The 25,523-nt window shown below is 49.9% G+C and overlaps 9 protein-coding genes across 9 annotated transcripts; 3 read left to right on the forward strand and 6 right to left on the reverse strand.

Annotated features, from left to right (window-relative positions):
- Positions 1-767: 767 nt before the first annotated feature.
- On the reverse strand, positions 768-2,867 carry HO133_010597 (uncharacterized protein; the record flags this gene model as incomplete). The annotated part of the gene is made up of 5 exons (XM_037301449.1): positions 768-1,703; positions 1,753-2,311; positions 2,361-2,526; positions 2,578-2,682; positions 2,735-2,867. 5 exons carry the CDS (start codon positions 2,865-2,867, stop codon positions 768-770), a joined length of 1,899 nt encoding a protein of 632 aa, XP_037153083.1.
- Positions 2,868-3,447: 580 nt separating this feature from the next.
- On the reverse strand, positions 3,448-4,296 carry HO133_010598 (uncharacterized protein; the record flags this gene model as incomplete). Its single annotated transcript, XM_037301450.1, has 2 exons — positions 3,448-4,091; positions 4,239-4,296. 2 exons carry the CDS (start codon positions 4,294-4,296, stop codon positions 3,448-3,450), a joined length of 702 nt encoding a protein of 233 aa, XP_037153084.1.
- A 3,631-nt stretch (positions 4,297-7,927) lies between these two features.
- On the forward strand, positions 7,928-8,821 carry HO133_010599 (uncharacterized protein; the record flags this gene model as incomplete). The annotated part of the gene is made up of 3 exons (XM_037301451.1): positions 7,928-8,114; positions 8,181-8,422; positions 8,483-8,821. 3 exons carry the CDS (start codon positions 7,928-7,930, stop codon positions 8,819-8,821), a joined length of 768 nt encoding a protein of 255 aa, XP_037153085.1.
- Positions 8,822-9,173: 352 nt separating this feature from the next.
- HO133_010600 (uncharacterized protein) lies at positions 9,174-10,302 on the reverse strand (the record flags this gene model as incomplete). Its single annotated transcript, XM_037301452.1, has 2 exons — positions 9,174-10,224; positions 10,286-10,302. 2 exons carry the CDS (start codon positions 10,300-10,302, stop codon positions 9,174-9,176), a joined length of 1,068 nt encoding a protein of 355 aa, XP_037153086.1.
- A 1,192-nt stretch (positions 10,303-11,494) lies between these two features.
- HO133_010601 (uncharacterized protein) lies at positions 11,495-12,258 on the reverse strand (the record flags this gene model as incomplete). The annotated part of the gene is made up of 3 exons (XM_037301453.1): positions 11,495-11,853; positions 11,931-12,117; positions 12,172-12,258. 3 exons carry the CDS (start codon positions 12,256-12,258, stop codon positions 11,495-11,497), a joined length of 633 nt encoding a protein of 210 aa, XP_037153087.1.
- Positions 12,259-12,409: 151 nt separating this feature from the next.
- On the forward strand, positions 12,410-13,387 carry HO133_010602 (uncharacterized protein; the record flags this gene model as incomplete). Its single annotated transcript, XM_037301454.1, has 1 exon — positions 12,410-13,387. One exon carries the CDS (start codon positions 12,410-12,412, stop codon positions 13,385-13,387), a length of 978 nt encoding a protein of 325 aa, XP_037153088.1.
- A 296-nt stretch (positions 13,388-13,683) lies between these two features.
- Positions 13,684-17,332, reverse strand: HO133_010603 (uncharacterized protein; the record flags this gene model as incomplete). The annotated part of the gene is made up of 7 exons (XM_037301455.1): positions 13,684-13,838; positions 13,914-14,141; positions 14,191-15,514; positions 15,562-15,621; positions 15,670-16,583; positions 16,680-17,219; positions 17,269-17,332. The coding sequence occupies 7 exons, from the start codon at positions 17,330-17,332 to the stop codon at positions 13,684-13,686; spliced, it is 3,285 nt and encodes a 1,094-aa protein (XP_037153089.1).
- A 2,062-nt stretch (positions 17,333-19,394) lies between these two features.
- HO133_010604 (uncharacterized protein) lies at positions 19,395-20,745 on the reverse strand (the record flags this gene model as incomplete). The annotated part of the gene is made up of 6 exons (XM_037301456.1): positions 19,395-19,566; positions 19,626-19,864; positions 19,925-19,987; positions 20,043-20,150; positions 20,298-20,355; positions 20,408-20,745. 6 exons carry the CDS (start codon positions 20,743-20,745, stop codon positions 19,395-19,397), a joined length of 978 nt encoding a protein of 325 aa, XP_037153090.1.
- Positions 20,746-21,110: 365 nt separating this feature from the next.
- HO133_010605 (uncharacterized protein) lies at positions 21,111-22,208 on the forward strand (the record flags this gene model as incomplete). Its single annotated transcript, XM_037301457.1, has 4 exons — positions 21,111-21,150; positions 21,201-21,207; positions 21,256-21,391; positions 21,444-22,208. The coding sequence occupies 4 exons, from the start codon at positions 21,111-21,113 to the stop codon at positions 22,206-22,208; spliced, it is 948 nt and encodes a 315-aa protein (XP_037153091.1).
- Between the last annotated feature and the right edge of the window lie 3,315 nt (positions 22,209-25,523).

Genomic DNA, 25,523 nt, shown 5'->3' on the forward strand with positions numbered 1-25,523 from the left:
GGTTTACGAGAGGCGTTTTATTCTCTTCCATATCCGTGAAAGCCTTTTTTCACTGTATACCCAAATGACACCCTGTTACATACATTGCCCGAGATTAGATAAGGTCTGAAGTATGAACTAGAATACGCATTGCAAAACCGGTGCTCGTGATCATGTCGTCTGCTTGAACCGTAGGACCGACGGACGGCTCAGAAAACACACACTGCACCCTGCGGGCACGGTCAACCATCACCCTCTCCATCACCCTCTCCCTCCTCATCCCCATCCTCCTCATCCCCATCCCCCACCTTCGCCCAACCAACCGAGCGTCGCTCCCTCCCAACCCTTGCGAAACGGCCGTCCGCAGGAGCGTAAAATGCCCCGAGTGGACCATGTCCGCTATTCCGCCAATCACCGGCACGTCTAGACCAGAGTCTTGTGTCGGAACTTCCGATCTCCAGTCTCCACGAAGCCGGAGCGGAGGGGGGCCGATGCGTTCTGGCGGCTCCTCCGGGTAGGGATCCGGTTATGGAAGGCCGTGGAAGGTCGAGCTTTGGCTGGTCGAAGTCGCATTGCGGCGCCAGTGTTGCTCCCGCTTTATCCTTTGCTTGAGCACCGTTTGATAGATTTCTACAACTTTTGGTCTTTTATTTTTGTTTGCTGTCCCCAATATTTGTTGATTTCTAGAAAGCAGTGGCGTTCGACTGGATGAAAGGCATGGCTTTTTATTGGGTATCAATCGTCTATCATCTACTCCAGTAACGTCGTGACGTCGTGACGTCGTAACGTCACTCATCCCCCTCGACCCCAGCGACTCGCCTTGCTGCTTTCATATCCCTTTCCGTCAAACCAAGCTCGGCGGCATACTTCCCAAAAGCATCCACCATCTCCTTCAATCCTGCCTTCAAGGTCCCAACCACCAAGTCCACTTCCTCTGCTCTTCTGTCCGATTCGGAAAACTCTACATCAGTCCAATGAACAGGCAAATCTCTCACAAAACCCTCTACAGACTGTATGACACTGACAAATGCTTGAATTAGCAGTGGGACATCTTTGGCTACCTTGCCATAGTTATCCTCTGCCAAGCTTGCAAGAGCTAGAGCAGTCAGCGCATTGACAGAATCAATAATGGGATTAAGCTCGCCAAACGGCGATCCCAGCACCACAGTAGAGACACGACGCTTGAATGTCCGTCGGAAGAGACGGCCAAACGGAGTGCGCAAGAAGCGAATGAGGTAGGCGTTGTACTGAGCAAGCAGACCGCTGCTGCTCAAGCTCTCCTGTTGGCCTTGGGTAAGGAGTTTTTGACGTGCAACACCTAGATATTTCTCTCCTTCTGCGCGTTGGCTTTCTAAAAATTTCAGAGGCTTCGCAGGCTGTGGTGATTGCCCGTACGACTTGGCGATGGTGCCGAAACTTGACTCGATCTTTTCGCGTGTAGTCGCGGGAGTTCGGGCGTTGCTGAAGATGTTTTCTTTCCTAAGGGGCGCCGACGAGATTGAAGGCAGGGATTCGATGGTAATTCGCTGCGGAGGTGCTACGGATTTGGTGGTTGGATTTTGGAATTCAGCGATGCGATTGCTGATGGCGAGAATGTTGCCCACGCAGAGAGTCATGATCTGAGTCCATGCTGAACCGGTTGGGCGGTCTATATCTGCGAAGATAGCTTTGCGCCGTGCTGCGAAGCGCTGGCTGATGAGTGCAAGCTCGCAAAACGCAAAGGTCTAAGCAGTATTAGCGCTTTACAGACTCGAAAGTGGCTATGCTGCTCACCCTGATGACCTCCCGTTTTGCCTTGAGCCCGTTCAGTAAGCTTGCGTTGGGATCTTTGGATTCACCTGTCAAGGGCTGCTCTCGCTTCATTGGCTCCAACGTAAGATAGGCACTGAAGATCGCATTTGAGAACTCCCATGTTGTGATCAAGAGGGCGCCGGACGTCAAGGAGCGAAGGATAAGGGAGTAGTGGTACGGTGGTATGTACGATAGCTGTGAGGCAGGCACATCCCACAGCAATGCAGCGAAGTACAGAGAGCAGCTCCACGCCGCCCGTCGAATGAAGAGAGCATAGACTACGGGTCCCAAGATGGCCATGCCTGTTGCGCGGGTTCCTATCTCTCGTGATAGGCTTGGTAGCAGAACCTTCAGCTGGAGAACTGGATGCTCCTGCTTTGGAGGTTGTCCAGAACTGGCGTCTGTCTTTGCCTGCATGACTGGCAAGGCAACGCTGTCGTAGTTATAGTAGAGGTGCAAGCCAGATTGAAGGACTGCAAGCATAAAAAAGACGCTCCGGAGGTATATTGGTCGCTCATTGAGTCGTTTGCGTTCCCATGGTCTGCTATCCATTAGCCACAGCAGCACCACCAGGGCAGAACCTCGCTCACTTTCCTGCAGCTACCCAGCCTAGATTCGCCGACTCTGGTACCGACCACATGTAGACCTCACTGAACCACCATGCCGAGAAAAGGTACCATGCCAATGTCTGGACAGTGTTCAAGCGGAACAGATACCGTGTGAAGGTCTCAAAGGGTGATGCTGTTGTCCGAGACCCTGATGTATTTTCAGTACTCGAATCTTGTCTAGACATTTTCTCGGCCATACCCAAATGCAGTTGAGCCACACGTAGTACGAAGATAGAGAGTGCCGATACGAAGAGGAGGAGTGTTCGTATGCCTGCTGGGCCAATTGGGAACCAGAACCAGAATACTGCCACTACATCAGATGGTCAAGCGGCTTCTCACTCATGGATCTAACTTACTTGAAGACTTGTCTGCGATCAGTACAGCCTCGGCGTAGCAGACCACGAGAGTGATGAGAGCAGCACTTGTAAATCTTCTGTGCAGGGCCGGTGTCAAGAACTGTCTATAGAGAGGCGGGCGGAGAGACGCCATATTTCACAATGAGCAGAAGCTGGCTTTCTATGGCTTCATCGTCAGCCCATCAGCGCCTGCGTACCAAATTGTGTCGTTTGGCCCAAATCCTGGTTGCTGCGGGTACGTATTCTATGTAATCTATTTTGGCGTTTGGGCGCGAACCCCGGTGGAGATCTCGGATTTGAGCTCGCTAGCGCTCAATATTACGGTACAACGGAAATCACGAAGCGTTAATACCTTGCTTTCAAATTGCTTCGGTCCTGCATATTCAGGTGGACTTGTCTCACTCGCAAGCTTCCTCAGTAAGTCTCTTAACATCTGAAAGCCATGTCATCTTCAAGGCTGTCGACAATTTGTACAAAGAGCCAGCAGCGTTCCTGCCTTTCTCCTGATGTCTGACTGGCAACTCATTATCATTGGCAATAGAACTCCACGTCATCCGAAATTCAAGTCACTTTCCAAGATCTGATCTTCTGAAAAGATTCCTTGATCCTCGCCATATCTGGAAAATACATGGTTTCTTTTCGTAGTGTGTTTGCACTCTAGCAGCTGCAAGTCAACGACATCTCCATGAAAAACCCCCTTCACGAGAATATTTCTACCGTGATTCTAACCCTTGCGTCCTCATGAAATTATTGTAATTTGACTCTCTTGCCACACAGAAGCCCTGGTAGAGGAGTGACCCTGACCTCAAACCATCATTTTTGCGTACGTCAACACATGCATCGACAAAAGCCTGAAGCTCCTCGAGCAGCTTCTTCGGTCTCTCTAGCGGCAACAGATGTCCAGCGTCTTCAACTTCCACCATGATACACCCGTAGATCTTGCCATACACCTCGTCCTTGATGGTTTGTACGCTTATCAATCTGTCGGATTTTCCAGCAATTGCCATTGCGGGCACTTTGATCTTGTCGACTGCCCCCGACCAGTCGCCCTCTTTTCCTTCAGAGCCTTCTCTCAGCCAGGCTATCGTTAATGCAGTATCTTGTTTTATTGCGTGGGCACTGATTTTGTCCAGGTCGGACACCGTGAGTGAACCCGGATGGGCACTGAGGACACCATTCGCAAAGTCAAGGGCTTCAGTCTTGGCTTCGCAGGATCCATATAGCCTTTCCATCTTCGGGCTGGACAAGATCCAGGGTGATGCTGGGACAGGGTTGATAAGAGCCAGGCCTATCAGACCTTTAGGCTCACCACTGGCAACGATTTGGGCAATCTTCGCACCCATACCATGGCCTGCGACTTGATGATCTCGGAGTCAGCATTACTCTTTCGGGAGGTATTCTACGTCGCGAGACATGTCTTAGGGGCGGAGAACTCTTTAGACATGCCTGACGACTCATGAGACAGCATGAACGGGGAAGAGTTGCCTCAGGAACCATAACGTACGTATGAAATCTGTGACATTTTCCAGCGCCGGGAGAATCTTCTCAACATCTTCGGCCATTCGTTCCACGGAATACAACCTGCTTACATGAGCACGGGATGATTCGCCACAGCCTCGGAAATCCACGGTGATGCAGTGACATCGGCAACCCTCTATAATACGCTTGAATGTGTACGAGGAGCCCCCAAAGTCGTGGAGAAAGATGACCGCAGCTTGACGAGGTCGAGGGCTGGGCGAGATTTTGTGACTGGGAGTGTAATTGCAGGGTAAGTAAGACTCCACCGAGAGATATATGTCAGGGGCGACTCTGAATGTATAAGAGTCGTTGACATGTTGAACTGTGTCGTAACTCATGATTTGAGGCTGGTAGGAAGAGAGAAAGTCCGCTCTTTGCTGTAGATACAGGGTGGGCTTGCAATGAATATGAGATGACATTGCTGGACCCGTGCACAAGAGGTCAATGCTTCAATTTCTTCTCTGCATGTCGATAATCCTCGAGACTACAGGCGACTGAGGTTCGAGGGGTTGCCCGGTCAGTTCTCGACCTCGATAATAGCCTGCAGTGTCTCTTCGATTGGGGAAAGGACAACTACCCGTCAGAAGTATAAACGAATGATCAAACAGATGGAGCGCATAACACAGTTTGAAGGCATTGTGTGTGATGGAGGATGATATTTGCAATCGAACAGTGAGGGTCGTACATGAGCAACAGTTCGACACTATCAGCGGCAATCCTCAACCTATACCAAAGCCATCGTTCATCATTCCCAAGCTCAACCAAATAAATACCACCTATGGCTTTGGACCTCTGCCCCTCTTTCGTGGCGCCAACAACTGGGCGGCAGCGAGGTTACACGAAATAAAGGCAAATTGTTCTTCGGCCGGAGCAACATTGTCACGTCTAACTAGACAAGCCTTCAACAGAATGGCCTTCGTGTGCGCTAAGTCAGATTGGCAACTTCGTATTCTGCAATACTTCCTCGACACCTGTACCCAAGTCGATCAAAGTTTTGAGGACTCTGCTTACATCAACGGCTATCGTGGAAGACAATGCAAGTCATAGGCTGAGCAGCATCACCATAACATCGTCATTGCCGGGCTGCCACTCCATAAGCGTAAGGAGCATTCCAAAGAAGAGAGCGGTGAAGAAAGGATTGGACAAGGAAGCAGGAAAAAAAAAGCGGGTGGAAAGGACTTTGAAATCTGACTGCCGGCGCTCAACAAGGCCGCATCCGAAAAAAGGAAGCAGGCAATAACGCTGCACCAATAATCAGAAAAGCAGGCTTTGCGAAGCAGGATAGCGGAGCAACACGTGTGATACCGCATTGAGATCTTGTTGTGAAAGGGCCTTGGCAATGCTTGTAGAATGGTAGAGTCCGCACTGTCGCACGACTTTCAGGGCTCTGAGTCCTTTCTTGGTCCTCGAGTCCTTCTTGCAGTCCTCTCTGACCGCATATTCAAGAATAGTCGATATTTGGGACAAAGACAAAGACGAGGTTGAAGCATTAGGGACACTTCGAGCAGGGGTTTCACGCTAGTGACTCGGCGGCAATATCTGCCGACATGCCTGTTTCCGCGTCGGACAATTATCAGCATGAACAAACTTGGCTTTCCTTCCCAACCGATTCCTTCAGACTCCATTGGCTTGAGCCATGCCGGCTCGCCAACTCTAGGTCCAGAAGCTGATCCAGAAGCCAGGAGAGGCCCCCCAAGGAAGAGAGTATGAATAGCCGCCGCAAGATCTGCTACAAACATTAACGACGTCCAGAGTCCGAAGGAAACCCCGATCTGTTTCTCTCAGGTCGGGGCACGACCTTGCAGATTCCCCCAACCTACTAGTCTTCGCCGTCTACGCCCGACATGCCTTCAGGGGTAAATGTCGAGGGCGAGTTGCACAAGGAAACTGACTGCGCAAGCATCAAATGCGAGCAACAACCTCGGCAAGCCGTCCAGTATAACAGAGTGTCCACATTCTACTTCTATGACGTAGAGCCTCGCCTTCTCGTCGTGACCGAGTGGTATCTGGGAACGTCCTACTAAGGGTGACTAGGGAACTACGCCTTGGAACATCCCTCTTCGTTTATTGCAGACATTTCTCTTGACGAGATGATTCCTTCCAGTTAACGGGTATAGCAAGCGACAGAAGTCCGATAGCAAGGTGCATCAATGCCCGTCATTTTCTTCCTTCTTTCCTTCTTTCCTTCCCTCCTCCATCCCTCCATCCCTCCATCCCTCCATTCCTTCTCATTCACTTCTTGCTGTTCAGCCATGGCTATCATACAAAACGTTGAAGTCGTCATCCAAGTCACCGGACAAGACTTTGCCCGAATATGAATTTGAGAATGCCAATGACAAATCAAAAAAGACAACAAGGTTCGTGCCACCGCGAGGGTCGGTTTTATTGTCACGATTAGACTAGGGTTTAATGGCATATGAAATGGCTCGTATGACAGAGGAACTCGTCGTTGAGGTGTGAGAATGAGGAGCTATTGCCAAAACTGCGAGTACTGGGATTCCAGGTCTTGCGGCGACAGTGGTGGAACGTGTCGTACTTGTCTGGTCCAAATGCATAGGATGATGACTATACTCAGACGACGTTGGAAACTTGTTTCCGGCCGTATGCTTTTTGGGCCAAATAGCTCGGCATTTTACTTTGTTCGGCGATTGGCTCTTGGCTCGTCAGCGATGAAAGGCCATCGCGCCGGAAACAACGATAGCTCTATATATTGCTAGATTTAAGTAGGTCGTCATGCATGAACTGGTACTCGAATAGCTTTAATTCTCACGAGTATGTACCTATGTAATTAAGGTACGAGGGGTAGTGGATCTGAGTGCCTCCAAGTGGACGAGCATCTCTCGACTTAGGGCTGCGCTTTGCCGGAAATGGATTAGGCTATCGGATGGCGATCTTTCTCGAGTTCTCCAGTGTCAAACCTCTCCTTTGTTGCATGGGAAGCCATCGCTCTAACCCATACTACTAAGCTCATCCAGTAGAAACGCTTATACTCATGTGCTGAATGTGATGCACCCTCGTCGCCCAAACTGACCCTCACCATCGATGACTCGAACAGCGCGCTCTGTTTCAAGGCAACGCGTAGAGTACTCGTAGCCGCCCAGCATAATGACATGAAACGCTTCCGTCTCCAAAAGAAAGGGACAACGACAGCCACTGATTTTCATTGAGACCTCACCAACCTGCATCTCTAAGATGTCGCAGGTATACCTCATGGTCGCAGGATGGCTTGAGCCCAGCGCTTCCATGCAATATGGCGCTGGGGTTGGGCCAGTCTCTCCATGGTTTGGGTTCCCGATTCACGTACTGTGGGGTTCTTTGTTGCTGTGAATAGAAAGGCAGTGAATCGCGATTGTTCAAGCGTGTCTTTGAGAGCCATTTCTTCGTTTTTCCATTCATCTTCCAACTCTCTTTTCTCTTCATTCATACCTGTTCATTCTTCTATTGTCCTTCAACGGCCAGCGCCTTGTCTGCGGACTCGTCATTGTTCTCTTCTTGTCACCCATCTCTACTAATACTACTTTTCCCTCCGTGAAAGTGTCGACTCCGTTTCTTCAAACATCCTTGCCCTGATACATCGTCTTAATCTACTGCTGTGCAGTCCAAATTCTCTTCCCTCTTCGAAAGCTACAAACAGACCATCTCCAAATTACGAGACCGATCCAAGAACACGCAGCTATGCCTTTCTTCAAGAGATCCCTGGCTGGTCCAGGCTACGTCGTCCTCAACGTCATCCGCGTGATGAACGTAGTCGCCCTTTTAGCCGTCGTCGCCGCCAGCTTCGTCATGCTGGTCAAGACGTTCATCGTCTCCAAATTCTTCTTCTTCGACGGAGTCAGCCATCTAATCACAGGTTGTGTTAGCAGTAAGTCCTCACCTCTTCCTATTCCGACCTCCATCTCAAGGGCCAGCAGCTGACGAGAGTGAGCAGTACTCCTCATACTCACCGAAATCTCGCTCTTCAAGCGCTACACCGCCAACAACTGGCCGCTCCTCTCCCCAAGCCACGGATTCGTCACCCTCGGCATAATCATGATCATCATCGGCGTCTCTATCCTCGGCAACCTGAACAAACAAGCCACCTCCGAGGGTTCCCTCGGTGCGACCTTCTGGCGTCTAGTCATCGCCTCGGGTATCGTCGTCAGCATCCTCGGTGTGGCCAACATCTTCGCCGTAAGTCATGACCAGCAAGCCCCACCACGGACCGAATGCAGTGGCTAATGTCAAACACAGAACTACATGTTCCGCCAAAAATCCCTCGGCATCACCGCGAGGCAGGTCCGGGACCACGGCGCCGTCGCCCCCCAGAAGGTCTACGTCAGCCCCTCGCCCTCGAGGTCGGTGCACGGCCGGCGCTCGTTCCACCTCGGCCGCTCCGACACACTGCCATCGTACTACACCAAGGACCACTCCTCGCACGAGCAGGAGCCCGTCCGGAACATCTCCGCGCCGATCGCGGGGAACCCGCAGCCGGCCCAGGCCAAGAGAAACTCGAGCGCGCCGCCGGTCGTGAACGGTGTGCAGAGACCGGATCTGGCCTTCCATCCCGCCCTGCAGGGTCAGGCTTTCTGAGACGCCCCCAAGGGTCCGGTCCGGGGTCACGAATATCATGAATCGGATGACCTTTTCTTTCTCGTCTTGGCGCAGCGAAGTGAATAGGGGTGGAGGAAAGGAGGGAGTGCGAATGTTACAAGCCGATGACCAATTTTCCTTTCGATTTAGTACGGTGCGAGGAACAGGGACGGAGGGGAAGGGAGAGCTATCGTCTATTAGCATGCATTTTTATTCAAGCCGGATGCATTCTTCATCATCTCATACGCTTCCTCTTCCAAGAACACTGTACATTTCGTTGCATGTGTCAAAATTTCTAAATTCTCCGGTATTGTCTGCTCAAAATGCGCCCAGGCGTTGATTTGTCCCGTGTCTATCCAACCTGCTGCTGCAACTGCAACTCCTGAAAACTCGTGATGCCCTCCGCATATTTCCTCGCGTCCTCTTCTACCTTGGCCACTTGAATCCTGCCACTCAGCGCATTCCTCATCCCTTCCACAACCTCCCTCTCATCCATCACCTCTCCCATCACCTGCCCTTCTTTCCTCCAATATGCCTCCGTCTTCCTTCTCAACCCCTCATCCCTCACGACGACGTTCCTCATGATCCCCACAGCCTGCAGCTTCGCCCTCGCACTTTCCAGCACCCGCATCGCCGTCTCCATTCTCTCCGCCGCACTCGGGGGTACTACGAACATGCGGTTCGTGGAAGACAGCCAGAGGAGCCCGGCGACGAGGACGTCTGCTAGAGCTATGATGATGCCACGGACCACACGCATCCGCCAGAAGAAATGGATGTACTGCTCCGGTCGAACAGCACGCGCATTGGCTTTCCACTCATAGCTACCGAAGAGATAACACTCCACCACCGCGAGTCCCATGCCTATAATCGTCACGACGTTACGCCATCTCTTCCCGTAAGCGCCAGACATGGCCGAGGAAGTCGCGAGACCGAGGGCGAAGGTGTGGAGGAGGTGAGGAAGGGCGATCGAGGGGAGAGCATAGTAGAAGTATGTGGATGGCTGGTCGGAGTTGCAGAAAGGACAGTTCGTCAAGACATCGGGACCGTATGTGAAGTAGAGAAGCCGTGCGTCCAAGGAAGCGATCTTTGGCCGTAGGACGCTGTCAGCCTCGGTGAGCCCAGAGACTCCGCGGGCGAGGTTGAGGCGGGTGAAGAGGACATCGTTGGAGGTTTGCAAGCGCGAGGATGTTGTGGTGAAGATATTCTCGGGAGCGAAATAGGGAAGGGTGGAAACGAGGGCGAGGACGGCGGAGAGGAAGAGGATGGTGAGGGACTTGGAGACTGGCCCAGGTACCGGTTGCACAGGGGCAGGGGCAGTGACTGCCTTGACTTTTTGGGTGCGATACCAGGTTATGAGCCTAGGAATGAGGAGGGGCCCCACAGTGAAGAGGAGGGTTTTGAGGCTGTTGGGATGTCAGTACAAGGACGATTGGCCAGTGCAGTTCGGAGAAAGTAAATACGAACGTGGAGAGGGATACCATGGTGATGGCGAGTATATGAAAGCTTTGTTATTGAGAGAACATGGTGAGATGTTGTGGGGGGTGTTGGGACACGTTCCTGTCGGCTGCAAAACCACAACGGCTGCAGGTCATCGATGCGCTGATTTAGCGTATTCAAAATCGTTGCGAATGCTTGGCATCAGAAATTCCTACGCATCCCATGGATTCAAATAATTAACTTCATAATCATAAGTCGGATGTAAGAACTTTTGGCGGAAATAGAGTCGCAAGAGTATTAGATAGAAGTCTTAAACATAAAAGATTTGTTTTCGAACTACTCATTTATAAGTATCTAGAAATTAAGAAAAGAGAAGAACAATCGACTGCTGCTCGAAAATAACTTTATTTTCTTCTTTAACTCTATGAATAAATCGTTTCCTTATAGATCTTACTTAATTTAGCAGCGCTGAAGTCGCCGCGATAAGGAGTCTAACTTACGTCTAGAAAATTCTACAATTCAAATTATCGCTGTGAAGTCAATAATTTGAATCTACCTATGGGTGCATAGGAATGTCTGATGCCAAGCATTCGCAACGATTTCGAATACGCTAAACCTCCCGCCGCAAAATTGAGCCAACCGCTTGTGCCGCTTGAAACATTTTCTCCCACGCTTGATTCTTTCTATCCCGAGAGTTTTATCCGAACATGGTCATCAAATCTCGAAGTCCACTAGCAGCGATGGCTCTGTCCTCTAATAAGTATGCGGTCTAAAAGGGTTTCTGAGAGTCAGATTGCGAACTCGATTGGGGTTTTCCCGCCCTGCTCGATTGCTATGGCCATGGTGGCATGCACCTTTGAGCTATACGCTTTCCTTTGGTTTGCAAGCTGGAAGATTGCTGTCTGTGGAGAATGAGATGTTCAAATGCAAGGAACACGTTTTCAAGGATGGCGTGCCAGCAGAGCCCACAATACTCTATGTGCATTGATGACGGGCACTTTCGAAGCTTTAGCGATCTTCTCTACCATGATCACTCAGAGTCAAAAAGAATGCCTAGACCGAATCCAAAGCCTCTGCCAAGGGGTATCTCACTTCGTGTTGCAGTGTCGAGCGAAAGCCATGAAAGATCACTGCGTCAATATTCGTGAGAAACATCCTCCCGTCTCCCACAATCGAACGTCGGGATATCTTCAAGCTGCCAATCAAAGCCATTTACAGCGTAATACCCTCCAACGCCTAAAGCTCTTTCTTCCCTTCCCCCTTCCCACCTCTGCCTCCTGCACCGATCTTCATCTTCTGCCCTCCCTGCTCTTGTTCCCTTACCAAGACCAGCGCTGCCACCACTGCGGCTCCAACAAGCCGCACTATAGTCGCGCAAGCAATCCACCACAGCTGTATACTCACACTCCCCGTCGGTGCTCTAGGGAATGCAAGCAACCACTCCACATAGCCCGGCACCCAATTCCTTGGTATCCAGAAGAGCGGTCGTTTGGAGAACCAGAATTGTAGGAAGAAGCGGAGGCCATTGGTGCCGACCCAGCGGAGAGCGTTGACAGTGCGGTCGAAGGTCGATTTGAAGGATTTGAGGTTGTTAGCTGGGGAAACGTATCGATCAGCCAGGCTGTTCAAACTCGCACTACAGATTCTCTTTCATAGTTCCTAGGTGTCTTACTCTTCTCATCATACTGTGCCAGAATCTTGTCATGGCTCCTCCGTATCTTTGCCCATTTGGCAAACTCATCCTGAGAACTCGTAGCATTCATCTCCCGCTTCAGGCGTATCACTTCCCTCTGGAGCTTGATTTGGGACTTGGCATCAGCAGAGGTAGACGTGGGAAGTCGGTTGTAGAGGCTCCATAGCTACAAATGCCGTCAGCAAAGAGCAGGCCGCGATGGGGGGGAGGGGGCTTATACGAATTCATTGACGACAGGCGCGCCAACGGTGTTGACGAGGTGGATGAAGAGCTGCAAAACGAAGACAAGGAGGAGGAGAGAAGGCATGATTCTCTCTGTGGGGTTCTGCAAGAGCAGACAATGGGGCTTTGAAGAGAAGCTTGTTGGAGCAAGGTAGACACCGAAATAATCCCACCCTAACCCCCCCCCCAGCCCTATCAAAATCGCTAGCTTCACCTTTCGTCTCCTCTTCTTCCCCATGCCATCACCTCCGTCTCCTCCCCACGACGACGTCTACGCCCAGCTCATCGCCGCCCTCCATCCATCGCCCCCGGTGGTGCTGGAAGTAGAGATCCTACCCTCGAGCTTCCCGCCTCAACTCTTGCACGAGTCCGCGGCCGTCGGCGTCCCAAAGTCGCTCCTGGTACCACTCTACCTCAAAGCTCGCAAGACCTTCTTCGATCATGTCTCGTCCCGGGACTCCGACTCCTATCACGCAGCACTGCAAGCGACGGCCGTAATACTGCTCTTCGATCCCAACCACCTTACGGCAGCCAACTTCAGGAAGCGGCATATCCAGCGCGTCTCCGGCAAACGGAGCGAGAACGACTACAATGACCGGGATCTTGGAAACTTGGCAGAAGCCGTACGACATGAATTAAACTTTCTGGAAATTCTGGTCACGAGTCCGTTGAGCAAACATGCCAAATCTTCTACGCTTTGGGCGCAACGCCTGTGGACTGGGCAGAATTTCTTCCCGTTAGATCTGCAAGAGCATGCAGCTGACGAGGCGAATCAGGTGATGATCACGGGAAATGGTATAAAAAGCTTCTGGGACGAGGAATTGGTAATTGTGATGAAGGCTGGAGAGAGGCATCCGAGTAATTACTACGCCTGGCAGTATGCAAGACAGCTCTTCACTTCCATCCGGTTTGAACGTCCTGGATATAAGGATAGAAGACACGGGGTTAGGGTATTGCTGTATGACAGTATTGGGCTAGTGCATGGGTGGTGCTTGATGCATCCGAGGGATATCTCGGGATGGGCTTTCTTGGTCTTCTTGCTGGAGCAGCTGCGCGATGAAGGTTGCGACGAAGGGGACAAGACAAAGGTATCTGAAGATGAAATATTGATATCTGCATCGGAGACCAAAGAATTTGCAAAAAAATATGAGTGGAAGGGAGAGAGTATCGAGTGGTTCCTGAAGGCCATGAAAACGCTGGATATCGACGATTGAAGTACGGAGATATTGCCGGAAACCCCCAGATCTTGTGGTTAAAATCGTGCTCCTTAAATCTCAGTTGTGTCCCTAACCTAGGATATCTAGCTTCTCAGGCCTGTTCGATGTGTAATCGACAGCTCGCTTTTCCAAATGCTCCATATTAAGAGTACATCGCTCTTCAGTGAATGCCATTAGTATCGCTCTCTGTCCAAGAGAAATCTAACGATAGACTCTATGCATCCAAGAGCCGCCTTCAAATTCGGACATTATTTCATCATCATTCAAAATGTAGCATCCCTGTGTACTGTGTGCTATGATGGCGGTGACTGTGCGAGCCCGTTCATTGCCCCGTTGGGTCCTAACATGCTTGGTATCGGCTTTCTCGTGGCCTTGACGGTATTTATTCGCGGTACACCTTGGAGGACACGGGGTTCTTTCATCAAAGTAGGATCGAGTTTCGCAGGGACTGAAAGGTAAAAGATTAGCGAGCAGTCTTTGAGAACCTTGACACCCAAAGCAGTATTTGATAGGAGAGGCCTACCTCTCGTAATGATTGCTCTCACATCCCCAGGAATTCGACCTTTGGGTGGTGTGGCGGCTGCTGTTCTCCAAAGATGATCATATGTGTCAGAGAGAAAGTCCGTCTTCGATTTGCTAAACATGGATGCCCGGCCCCGGTTCCTCTTTGAAAGGATCATCTGATCAAAGAGCATGATCGACGGGTCACTGGCTGGCTTCGATTCACGTTCGTGAATGAACTCGTTGAAGCCTATGCAGATATTAGCAGACACACATCCGCTCTACGATCGGATACTTACCTTGCGTCTGCTGCAACACCTGCATGTACTCAGCATTCTCATGGGGCAGACTCTTCAAGAACCCAGTCATATTGAAGCCATAAAGCAAGCCAGCCTTCTTTTGCTCCTTATTTGGAGGCGACAGGAACTTCCTGTACGTATAGAACAGAGCTGCAAAGCATCGTGCAAAGGCCGCGCGCACTTGCTCTGGGTGGAAAGCCGCAGGGCAAACAATGCAGACCTGCTGAGCACACCTACCATGAGCGTTGATGCCGCATCCAGTACATCTATAGATGCCATCCTCGGCCTTGTCATCGCAGATGGTGCACACAGAGCGGTCGTCATGATATCTCCACTGGAAGCAGTGACCTTCAACCCAATTGGTACCATCGGAGTTCCGCACGGGCTGCATCAGCATGTTCGGCATTACCGTTGAGGCTGCCAGTGTGGACTGAGCATAAATGGATGGGGCATAGCTTGACATGGCGTAATTTCCTGTACCTATAGTTGTTGTCGAATGGCTCGAAGAGTGGTTACTGAATGGTACGCTGGGCCGTCTAATTATGGGGTTTCGATCAGGAGCATACGTTGAGCTCCTTTTAGAAGCGGTCTCGAAATGCCCGGATCGTTTTCCGCGAAGGCTAGCTTGAATGGCAAAGCCAGAGTCGCTCCGGGAGGTTGGTGTGAGTGGTAGAGGTGGGAACGAGGTCGAGGTCGGTGAAAGCTTTGGGGAAGGAGGCGTACTGCCTTTTGCTGTAGAACTCGTCGATGGCCGTTGACTTTCTATCTTGTCACTCTTTGGGGGTTGGAAAGCGTTGAAGACGAGAGACTTCGCTGAGAGATTGGAACCACTGTCTCCAAACGAAGTTGAGTCAAGGCCAACATACTTTGCCAAGAAAGTTGATTGTGGCATGCCGGTAAAGATTTGAGGATTCTCAGATGAGAAATTATCAAACGGAAAAGCCTCGATCGCATAAGCCGGTGGCCCTTTCGGAACCCCAAATCTATTATGATGTGGCGCGGCCAGCTGAAGCAAAGACGTCAATTTCCGTCGCTGTTGCTTTGGCATAGGTGTTGGTCTTGTAGTCGACTCGATCTCGTCCTGGTCTAGATCAACGAGTATGAAGTCGTCTTCTGGAAGCTCGACTTTTTCATACCCACGTTCAATACCGACAATGTAAGGGCAAGGGGCTTCGAGAGCTTGGATAAGTCTTGCTGGAAGCACTGGAATGAAGATACCACACCAAGTCAGAGGATATAGAAGCTCGACGAGGGCCTTGGATGCAAGATGAAGCATGGAAGTATGAGAAGATAGGAGGATAATGCGAGACTCGGCCAAAGCGAACTCGACTCAACGTCAGCAGAAGGTCCCCCAAAGGTGATAGCACATACCTCAAGAAGAACCACTATGTTTGGAATAGACAATGCTCGAAAGAGCGCATAGAGATCAGTCTATCCACAGTCAGTATTGGATCTCTCAATTGGCACCCAATTCTGTACATTTCTGGAGCCTGGAATCTCATTGACGGCTTCCTTCCTGGCAAACAAGCGAAGCTCCCTGATCGATACCTCCACTTGAGTTTTAGAGGAAATCGGACTCAACGCCTCAGCGCAGAGATTTACAACATATCTCTCCAAAGGTTGCCACATCCCAATTCTCGGTGAGCTTGGGGGAACTCGTACAATACTTCCATCAGCCATTGGTACCACTACCGCTTTGAGCCATTCTTTCCAAAAGCTCGTTAGGTACGGATCGCGCCCAAGAATGCCATATGATCGCGGTATCCAAAGGCCGGTTTCGCCATTGGTTAGGCCTTCGATCTTTGCTGCAGCACCGTGCCTCACCGGTCTAAGCAGATCCGCCATCAGACCTATCTTCTCCTCCACAGCACTAATGTCGTCTTCAAGTTCCTCTCTTGCTGAAGATCCAGAGTCCACTGTTGGCAAGCGTGCGAGTAACCTTGATAGTTTGATCCTCTCAACGGCGAGCCGCTCTCCTAGACTGCTTGCTAGCTCTCGCTCCTCGTCCGTCATGTTGTCTCGCCTCCACTTCTCACATTCTCGTTCCAGCTCTCCAGACGCCCGCTCATTGAGAGGAATCCACACAATTATGCAAATGCCGTAGAGCCGTGAATTGTCGCTAGAGGTCATTGCGAAGCCATGCCATGTCGCACGCGGTCGCTCATCTGCCGAGACGATGTGGATATCATTCGCAAATGCAAACATTGGGACGTAGTCTGGGAAAGTCCCTCTTCGCTTGGTCTCCTCCACCATGCTTCTGGGGGGATACCGGTCTAGAAGCACTGGTTCGAACCTTCGCTTCAAAGGATGGGTGTTGACCTCGTCATTCAAAGGCTGAGGGCTGGGTATGACAGAGTTGTAGTTGCTCAATCGTTTGGACGTTCGGACCGAGGCTGCATACAAACGAGGATCAGTACCCTTTGGGACAATTCACATCGATTCGCTAGGGATGCTGTAATGGCAGATGATAGGACAGGGGGTTTACCGACATTGTCTCTTGACAGATGACTGCCTCTTCATACTGTTCATATCCCGAAAGGAGATCCGCCTCCGTATGCTCCCAACTGTCGACTTAAGACCGGCTGCATCTTCATTGACAATTTTCTGTGTTTTGGGCCGAGCCCTAGGCCTGTTGGGCACCACCGCCCCTGCGCTGAGGGTCAAATCCGACAGGAAGGAGTCTCGTTGGGAAGCAAATTTCTTCAAGGCATTTTCAAAGTCCGTGTCGCTAAGCAGGCGGCCGTTGCCGTTGACCTGGGACCCCTTGATTGTAGTACTACTTCGGTTGCTGTCTGTGCCCTTCCTCTCCGGGGAAAGGGATAAGGATGTTATTGACAAGCGTGCTTCGTCCGAGAGGTTTGACAGGCGCTGGTACGAATTTCTCTTGGCCTTCTTGTTTGTTGCACCTTTCAGGTCCCCTTCGGCTTCGGCAGCCCTGTCCTCCTCAATTGTAGGCTCGACAGGCGCTGTAGGGGCAAGGTCCGTGGGCTCTTCATCCTTCCCCCAACGAAGTTGATAACTCTCAACACCTGTAAAGCTATTTAGGGAAAGATGCAATAGGCAAGAAGGGTCACGTACCTGCTATGAAGAACCAGTCACTGAGGGGAAAATTGGAGGTGTCTATGATCTGCGTCGGAGCCATTGGAGTGGGCTCGAAGCTGTCAAGGGTTAACGAGTGTGGGGGAAGCAAGTGCAAAGTGAGAGGGTTTTTGCCCGGGCTTCATGTCATAGATACCCTCTCTCTGTTGGATGGTCCGTCAGGCCTATGGTTGTGCTCGTAATGACTGTGGTAGATTGGCGCGACTTTTGCAAATCAAGGATGATGAGTGGGCCCCATATGCAAGCATGAAAAGTTGCATATGTCTTGACGGCGGACAATGCACCCACAACCGTGGTGGCCGTGATAGTGATACTGATATTGATAGGGACGAGTCGATAGGGGAGCCAAGCCTGCCGCGCGCTGCTTCAAAACGGCCCTTTGGAGCTTGGCCTACCTCATTTGTGTACTTTAGTTTGTACTGCAGCGCTTATGTAGGTACCTTACAGTACGGTACTATGGTACTCGTCTCGAGGGAATTGTGCCATATTTTATCAGTCATCAGGCAAAGCATATCTATCATCAACTTCCCCGCAATCAATATTCGTACTTTACTTTAATTTCCAGGGATCATCAGGACGATCTTCTGACGGGCAACCGGGGAGCAATCTTTGCCCTGCCAATTGCCTGCCACGAGTGCTGATCGAGCAGCTAAAGGAGCGTTGGGGAGGTCACGGAGCTTTCCGTTAAGGCTTAAATTTTATATGACAGGTTGCATAATAATTATATGTATTCTGTGAGTTACCCGTATTATTCGAATCCGACAGATCGGAATAGGAGAGGCTCTACGCGGTTATCTACCAGGACAAGCGGGGTGAGTAGGTGGAGGACAGGGATAGAAGAGTTAAAGACTGAGAGATTATTCTATTGGACAGAAGTCAATACATGTACCGTACCTACCTTACGCCTACTACCCTAGCGTTTTAAGCTTGTCCGAGCACTTCTGAGCTAAAGTACTTTACAAGTTCCATCTATCTATAGATTTTCTTATTTACTTTATTGTCCCGAGCACTCTGCTTGGTCCCATCATTTTCTAACGCATGCGTAAAGTATCAGTGTTCAAAACGTGAAATAATGTCCCAACCCGCAACGTGGAAGCCTTCCACAACTTTCATGAGCCCACCAGATCCAAGGGATATGATTTCGAAAAGGGGAAACGCGTGGCCTTCAGGGGCTAGCAAAGGCTTGGTCGTTTCTAGTCTCGTGCATCTCAGCGTTGAGCTCTGCGAATATAGGTAGGTAGGTAATTGGATAGTTGCAGCTAGCGATGTGATATTACATGCAAAGCAAATGCTTTACAGTAATTACCGTATGTCAGGCCTCTAGAGCATTACAGCATGTAATTCGTGAAATGCGCTTAGTAATCCAAATGTAGGCCTTCTGATTGGCCAAATCCATAGTCTTGGCAATATCTTGCGGAGAAAATTCTTCAAAACCTACCATTTCTTCATCAATTGACCTCCCACCAAGCATGCCTCCTATCAGAACACATAGCCAAAGAGAACGTACCTCGGATCTGTATAGCCTCATTTCTTGACTCGCAAGAGTACCCTTAGTAGGACTAGATTACACGGAAATGGTACCTCTCAACAGGTGGATTCCAGGCCAAATTTTAAGTACCTACTAGTGCCCTACTAGCGTGACCGTCAGGCCAATTGCTTTGCAGTAATTTCACGTGTAATTACTGAAAGTGTAATTACTGCAAGGCTTTTGGTCACATCGCTAGTTGCAGCTACAAGTGAGACACGCTTGCACCTTTTAGCAGTCTTGATGAGTGCGCTTTCGAGATGGATGTCCACCATCTACTTTACAGAGTGGGGTTGCCGAGGATCTAGCTTTCGGCAGTACCTGCCTTCTGCAATGTCTCTTAACGCTGCCACGACTTTCAACGTCGGACAATTTGCAGGTCGCCTTAGCCGATATGACCGGATGCAACGACAGCGTCTAGTGAAAAGCATGAGCTGGGTATCTCGGAGCAAATGATCGAGCCTCAGCAAGCACCAGTGCTGACCTTCAGCACATAGCGACTATAGCCAGAGATTGTCCAGGACTCTTGACCGCTCGAAAGTCGACAGGAAGCGATCAAGTCTCGATCCTGAGGCGATCTTCAGAAGTAGCCTAGTTCCCGACGTCGTACCCAGTGCTGGTGATAGGTCGAATTATCTCGTGCTCCTGATAAGCCCAACTCTCCAGCTACATTTACGTATCCCTCGCCGTTGACTTTTCCGGCGTTCTTAACTCGCTCGAGCGATTCCTCGTCTCTCTTCCATGGTGTACGGCTGAGAGGGCATCAGATTAGTATGTTTCTTCATTTTCGCAGCATCGAGGACCGACTTACCAATACACACATCGAATCTCTTTCCCAGCTTGGCTCCTTGCCCACTGCTCAAAGCAGTCCTTGTGCAAGTTATTTCCGCATGCAGCACGGCACCAGACAATGGAGTCCTCTGTTTCCGCCTCAAGTTCGGTGAAGCAAATTGGGCAATCACCGGAGACTTCTTTACGATTGGAAGGTGCATCGGAAGAGGCAGACGTCGACGCGGTTGCGGGTGCAGCGGCGAATATCTCACGCAGTTCCTTGAGGATTAGACCACAATTAGTGGCTAGATGAATTTCTCGGACCTAAATCGGACATACAGAGGAGAGAAAGGCGAGTTGGTATTGTAGATGTTCAGGGGCTCTGAGGACGTTGTGCAAAACCTTCGGTAGGCGATTAGCGATTTATCTAAAATCACAGGTTGCTGGACAGCTATACATATACAATGTGCTTACACTGATTGCCCTTCCTGCTATCTGGACATGTGCAACTGGGTAGCTGGCAGATAGTAATCCTGTAGACGTTGCCCGTAGTGCCTGCAAGATCCTGGATTACAAATTCGCAGTCAGTATTGCCTATTTGTAGAGGTTTATCGAACCTTGGAACATATATCGAGAGTGAAGTCTCCCGAGGCATGTCTCAAGACTCAAGGTTTGCTCCAAAAGGGAAAATATGGGCTCCGAAAATACGTACAATTGTCTCTTCGGGAATCTCTATGGTGCCCCCGCGCGTTCGATCAATGACAAACATCCTGCAAGCCATGGTAAGTCCTGATGTTGTACCCAGTGTTTTGCGGCTCTCACCTCTGAGTAGTTGCTCGATTCAGCCTCTCAAGGTAGCTTGACGGGGCATGTGGTCGAAACCTCCTCGATCGCTTCTCTTCATTTTGTGCTTTGCGAGCGGATGCACCCTTGTTTTTCTTGGCCGGTGGGGAGTGAGCCTGATTTTCGTTTTCCTGTGTCAGGTCCATGACCTGTCCTTTGCTCTTAGGAGTGGGTGTGGCGGCTCTCTTTCGCTTCTTCGAGGCGGTGGGTACAAAGCATGCTGCCTTATCCACTGGCGATGTCGCATGATCTTCTATCATACCTTCTGAATGGATACAGGAGGTGTCTATGCGGTGTGACGGTGACTCGCAGGGCATTAGGTTGCCGATTTGTAGGAGATCCGGAGGTCGAAGATTTTATATGCTCGACAATCAGAACGGCCAGCTAGGCATATCAACCCCAAACCCGAGATGAACGCGGAGACGATATCATGGGATTCGTAGAAGCACTCCAACAATGTCGGTAACTATTTGGTGAGGGAGTTGAAAGTAAACAGAGTTGTAGGCTGATGTCATAAAAGCCCCAACCCTAGATACCCGACTAGCTCCAAAAGCGACTAAAGCATACCTCAGGATAACGCGTTTATCAAGAGCTTACTATAAATCTGACATCGGACTACTCTTGCCTCGGAAACGGCTGATTTTGCGTGTCCAATATTGATGTGAGGTTGTCTGTTTCAATTATGGAAGCGCCTCGAGAGCCACACTCAGTGTCCTTGAAAGGTGCGTGCATCTTTTCCAGATCCACATTGAATAATGACTGATAACATCAGTTTTGCGGTAAGTCACCATAGATCCTTGTACTGGCGATTTCTAAGGGTTTGGAAGACTGTCGAGACCGTCTCTATCGCAACATTTTCCTCTTCCGCTCCCACCAAAACAATCCGCATTATATATCGATCACCACGCAGCACTTGACCGTGAACCTAGCGAGACTGACGACCACTTCTTACTCAATTCCGTTGTATGTTGATGATTGATCTAGGCAATCCCGTTCTTACTTACTTGTACTACAGCTCACTTTACCTCCGGCTTTTGGTTCTGCATACGTCGGAGAGACTTTCTCATGCACATTATGTGCAAACAACGAACTTTCAGCAGACTCTGAGCGTCAAGTCACGTCCGTAAGGGTAGACGCCGAAATGCATGCGCCGTCCGGTATCAACACCCTTGAAGTGTCCCCGGCTGACCAGGAAGCTGTAAAAGTGGACCCTGGGGAATCCTTGCAAAAAATCGTCCGTTTTGAGCTTAGAGAAGAGGGTAACCATACTCTTGCCGTGAACGTGAGCTACTCTGAAACTACGGTCTCCAAAGACCAGTCTGCGTCCAGTGGGCGTGTCAGGACTTTCCGCAAATTGTACCAATTTGTTGCACGGCCTTGCCTTGGTGTGCGGACGAAGGTGTCAATCCTACCATCTGCGGACTCTGGCGACTCTCAATCACGGGCAGCGAGATATGCCCTCGAGGCCCAATTAGAGAATTTTGCGGATGGGACAATTACGCTTGAGACAGCTACTCTCAATCCAAAACCGGCGTTCATATCCACATCTCTCAATTGGGACGCGAAGAGATTACGCATGCGCCATAGTGACAAGCCCAGTATGGCGCCCCGGGACGTGTTGCAGATCGCCTTCCTAGTCGAGCAGCAAAAGGATGGTCCAGGTAAAGAAGTAACAAAGGATGGCAGGGCTCTGCTCGGGAATTTGGATATTCAGTGGATGACTGTCATGGGAGACAGGGGGTTTTTGAGCACTGGTTGGCTAACAACGAAGAAGAAATGAGACGTTCCGCCTTACCCCAGGAAGTTGAGACTATAGGTTGTTGCGTTCTATGGCTACGATCTGTTATGTTTCCCCTCAAAATGGTCTTCAGCTTCTGTCCGTTCGGGGCCCTGCGACGATTGGCTAATGCAAAAGAAGGACTTTTACCTTTTTCGGCCTCAAATATATCGGAAATTCTTCTTTCAATTTACGACAAAGCCGCTTTCTGCTCATGACAGGCAGTCTTGCAAACACTTTCGGTTCGTGCATAGCTTGTTCAAGAACCCTTTTCTAGAGCCTCTCGTATTCCCTGCTACCTTTCCATGCTACTGATACCTAGCATTTCCAACCACAAAGTTTCTGACGCATGCTAACGTTGCGGTGGGTTGGTCGTATAACACAGCATGGCCAGCACCCAGGAAGCCTTATTTATGAGGTCCTCTCTCTGGGCTGGTACCTCTGCTTCGAACAGCGAGGGAAACAGTCCATCGGTGGTGGTATTGGGAATGGGAAGGATGCCAGCACAACTTGTTGGCAAGTCGAAGCTGACATTGGGAAGAGTTCCTACAATGTATTTGTTGGCATCGAAGCCCAAGTCAAGATTTGTAGGGCAATTGTCGTCAGCACTGTGAGCAAAAGTAGCTCAGATCAACAAAGCATGAGATAGAGAAAGCCATGGAGTAGATAAAGTCGTGTCTAGTATGTGAGAGATAAGTAGATGACTTGACAAAGTAGTATGTGAACTTGTTGGAGATGCCGAAAGCGAGGTGTTACAACGAGAAGCAGAGTAGGTGCAGGCCCATCAATATTTTTTTCCGCCAGCAGCCGCTCCGTGTGTCATTTGAGGATTGGAAGGTATTTGTCTTGAGGGTCTGGCCTTGCAAGACTAGCATCAAGAGGCCATACGAAGCATCATGGAAGTCTGGGTTGTCGTTACCATTTTAGGCGGAGGCTTTCAAAGCGCCAGCGGATGCGTCCATTTGTGATCACCGTCAAGGTCAGACTGTGAGTAAAACGCGAAGTCTATTTGGAAAGCAAAGGATATCAAATCGTGCCTTTTTGTGAAGGAGGAAAACGCTCGTTACGGAGCGCGGAGTTGAGACAGTTGCAGATGAGGTGACGGAAAACGAGCATTTTTGTTTCGTTGCCCTGGCATGATTCATGTACATCCAATGCGAAGCAATTTGGAGGTCTCATGTGACGATAAAGGCAAGCGCAGTAGAAGATGTGACCCCAACACTCATTGCCTTCCTTAATTGCTCTGGTTTGGCAATGTGTTCGAGCAATGAATTCGGTGCTGCTGCTACTATTAGAGTAATCAGTAATCGTAATAATCAAGTACCTTATCGTTAATGAAAGCTTGCTAGGTTAAGGTAAGGTAGGTAAGGCCTCGGACTCCACTCACACTCCAACTCACATTCAGCCCTACGAGTAAGGGAAATTCGATGAGGCGACAAGGCGAGAGCCGAGGAGGCTGAGGAGGAGTAGCCTCACCCGACTGTGGGGCCACGGGGCGTGCTTGTGCATGATACGAAGTATTTTAGTACTTCATCGTTGTGAATGTACTTGTGATAATTATAGCTAATGTATAACTTAGGTACTGAACAGATGTGATTTACCTATTTACTGTACGCACTTGGGTACTACTTGGATACCTCACCTCACGGATGTCAGAAGGGTCCTTGCATTGCTTTTGCATGTGCAGTTGCATTTGCAGTAGCAGTTGCAGTAGCATTTGCATTCGCATTGGTATTTGCATTGGCCCGCTTCTTTTCTTCTCTACCTTAAGTCTACCCGTATCCCGTACATAGGTACATTACCTTACTTAGTATACCCCTGGATCCGTACCGCGTAAACACTTCTCCTATGTTGTAATCTACAAAGTAAAACCAACTCTTCATCGAATCATCACGGCATATGTGCACCACCACCACCCTAAGTAGTAATCACTTGTTAGCAAAACCCGGTGTCGTAGTGTCAAAATATCAAAACATCAAAACATCTAAATGGTCAAAAAATCTAAATGTTAAAATGTCAAAAAGCTCTACTGCGGGGTTGATTGCTTCCTCCTTTCACTATATCCCTGCTATTGGAACGATTATTATTATACCTCCAAGTTGACGACGTGTCGCTCATGCTCGGACTTTCTGCCACGAATCCACCCCCCCACACCCCTCCCACGAGATTCAAGGGCACGATAGAGTCCAACCAACCCTGCGCGAGGCTTCCGTAATGGTGAACGTGCATAAGGTCAAGGCCCTCGTTCATTGGACAAGCTGTCTAGCGGTACTCCGATTGGATTGAAGTGAACCTCTTGCTCCGACCCAGGCTCTCGGTTGAGGGACTTGATTCTACATGATCGCTCGGACATGTTAGTAACTCTCCAAAGTTGGTTTCTGGGCACGGCCTGACTCTTGCTACTAATCTTATTGGCACTGAGTGGCAAGTCTTCCAATTCTCTGCAATAGTCAACGCATCGTGTCCCGACTTGTCGAGTTGGAAGAGTCGCTTGCCCGGAAAGCTACCGCTCTGCTGTATCTTCTGTAGGCCTCCTTCATCCGCATGACTTGATTCTGACTTGTCTGCAAACCAGGATGTTGATTTGTGCGATGCTGATTGGGCGCACTGCTCGCGGGTCCGTTGCTTTGATCAAATAAGGTAATTGCCGCGCTGATATAATATGCCAGATCCCCCTCTTCGTTGAGCCTCACTATTTACAAGTTATGTTTCGCGCGAAATCCAGCTGAAAAGCACGCCCTGTTCTGAGTAGTCTTCGTGTTCGTGGGTGTGATGCTAAAATAATGAACTCTCATTTCATTCTCTGCTTTCCCGCGATGATGGTGTGTAGTCTCTTTACGGATACATTGATTGCACTGTACCAAAAAGTTTCCACTCTTTCCACCTTTGCTTCAAGCGTGGCAAACTGTTTCTTTCACATCAAAGACGTTGCGTCAAAGCCAACGAATGAAGTTTTGCTTTATCCTGTGAGTGCCAGCAAACTCTAGCAAACGCGCAACAAAGATCATACGATGTTCCCAGCGAAGCGTGTAATGCAATTTCCATCTTCAGATAATCCAATACTACAAATGCTTTGACGGAGAGTATTCTCAAATTTTGTCAACCTAAAAACGGTAATCGCAATCGGTGAATAGATCCCAGAGATCATGAGTGGAAATTTGCGACCGTCGAAATCGCCGTTACAAAACAGCCCTTACGTGTGCACTAGGAAAAGGAAGATGCATGGTAGTAGACGAAGTTCGGTGGACACATGCTCTACGGAGGCATCATCTAAGCATGTGATGGCGGAAAAGAAGACCAAAGCAAGGCACTCTATGC

This window comes from Letharia lupina (genome assembly GCF_014066315.1).
Source record: "Letharia lupina isolate WasteWater1 chromosome Unknown contig_9, whole genome shotgun sequence".
Taxonomy (NCBI): Eukaryota; Fungi; Ascomycota; class Lecanoromycetes; order Lecanorales; family Parmeliaceae; genus Letharia; species Letharia lupina.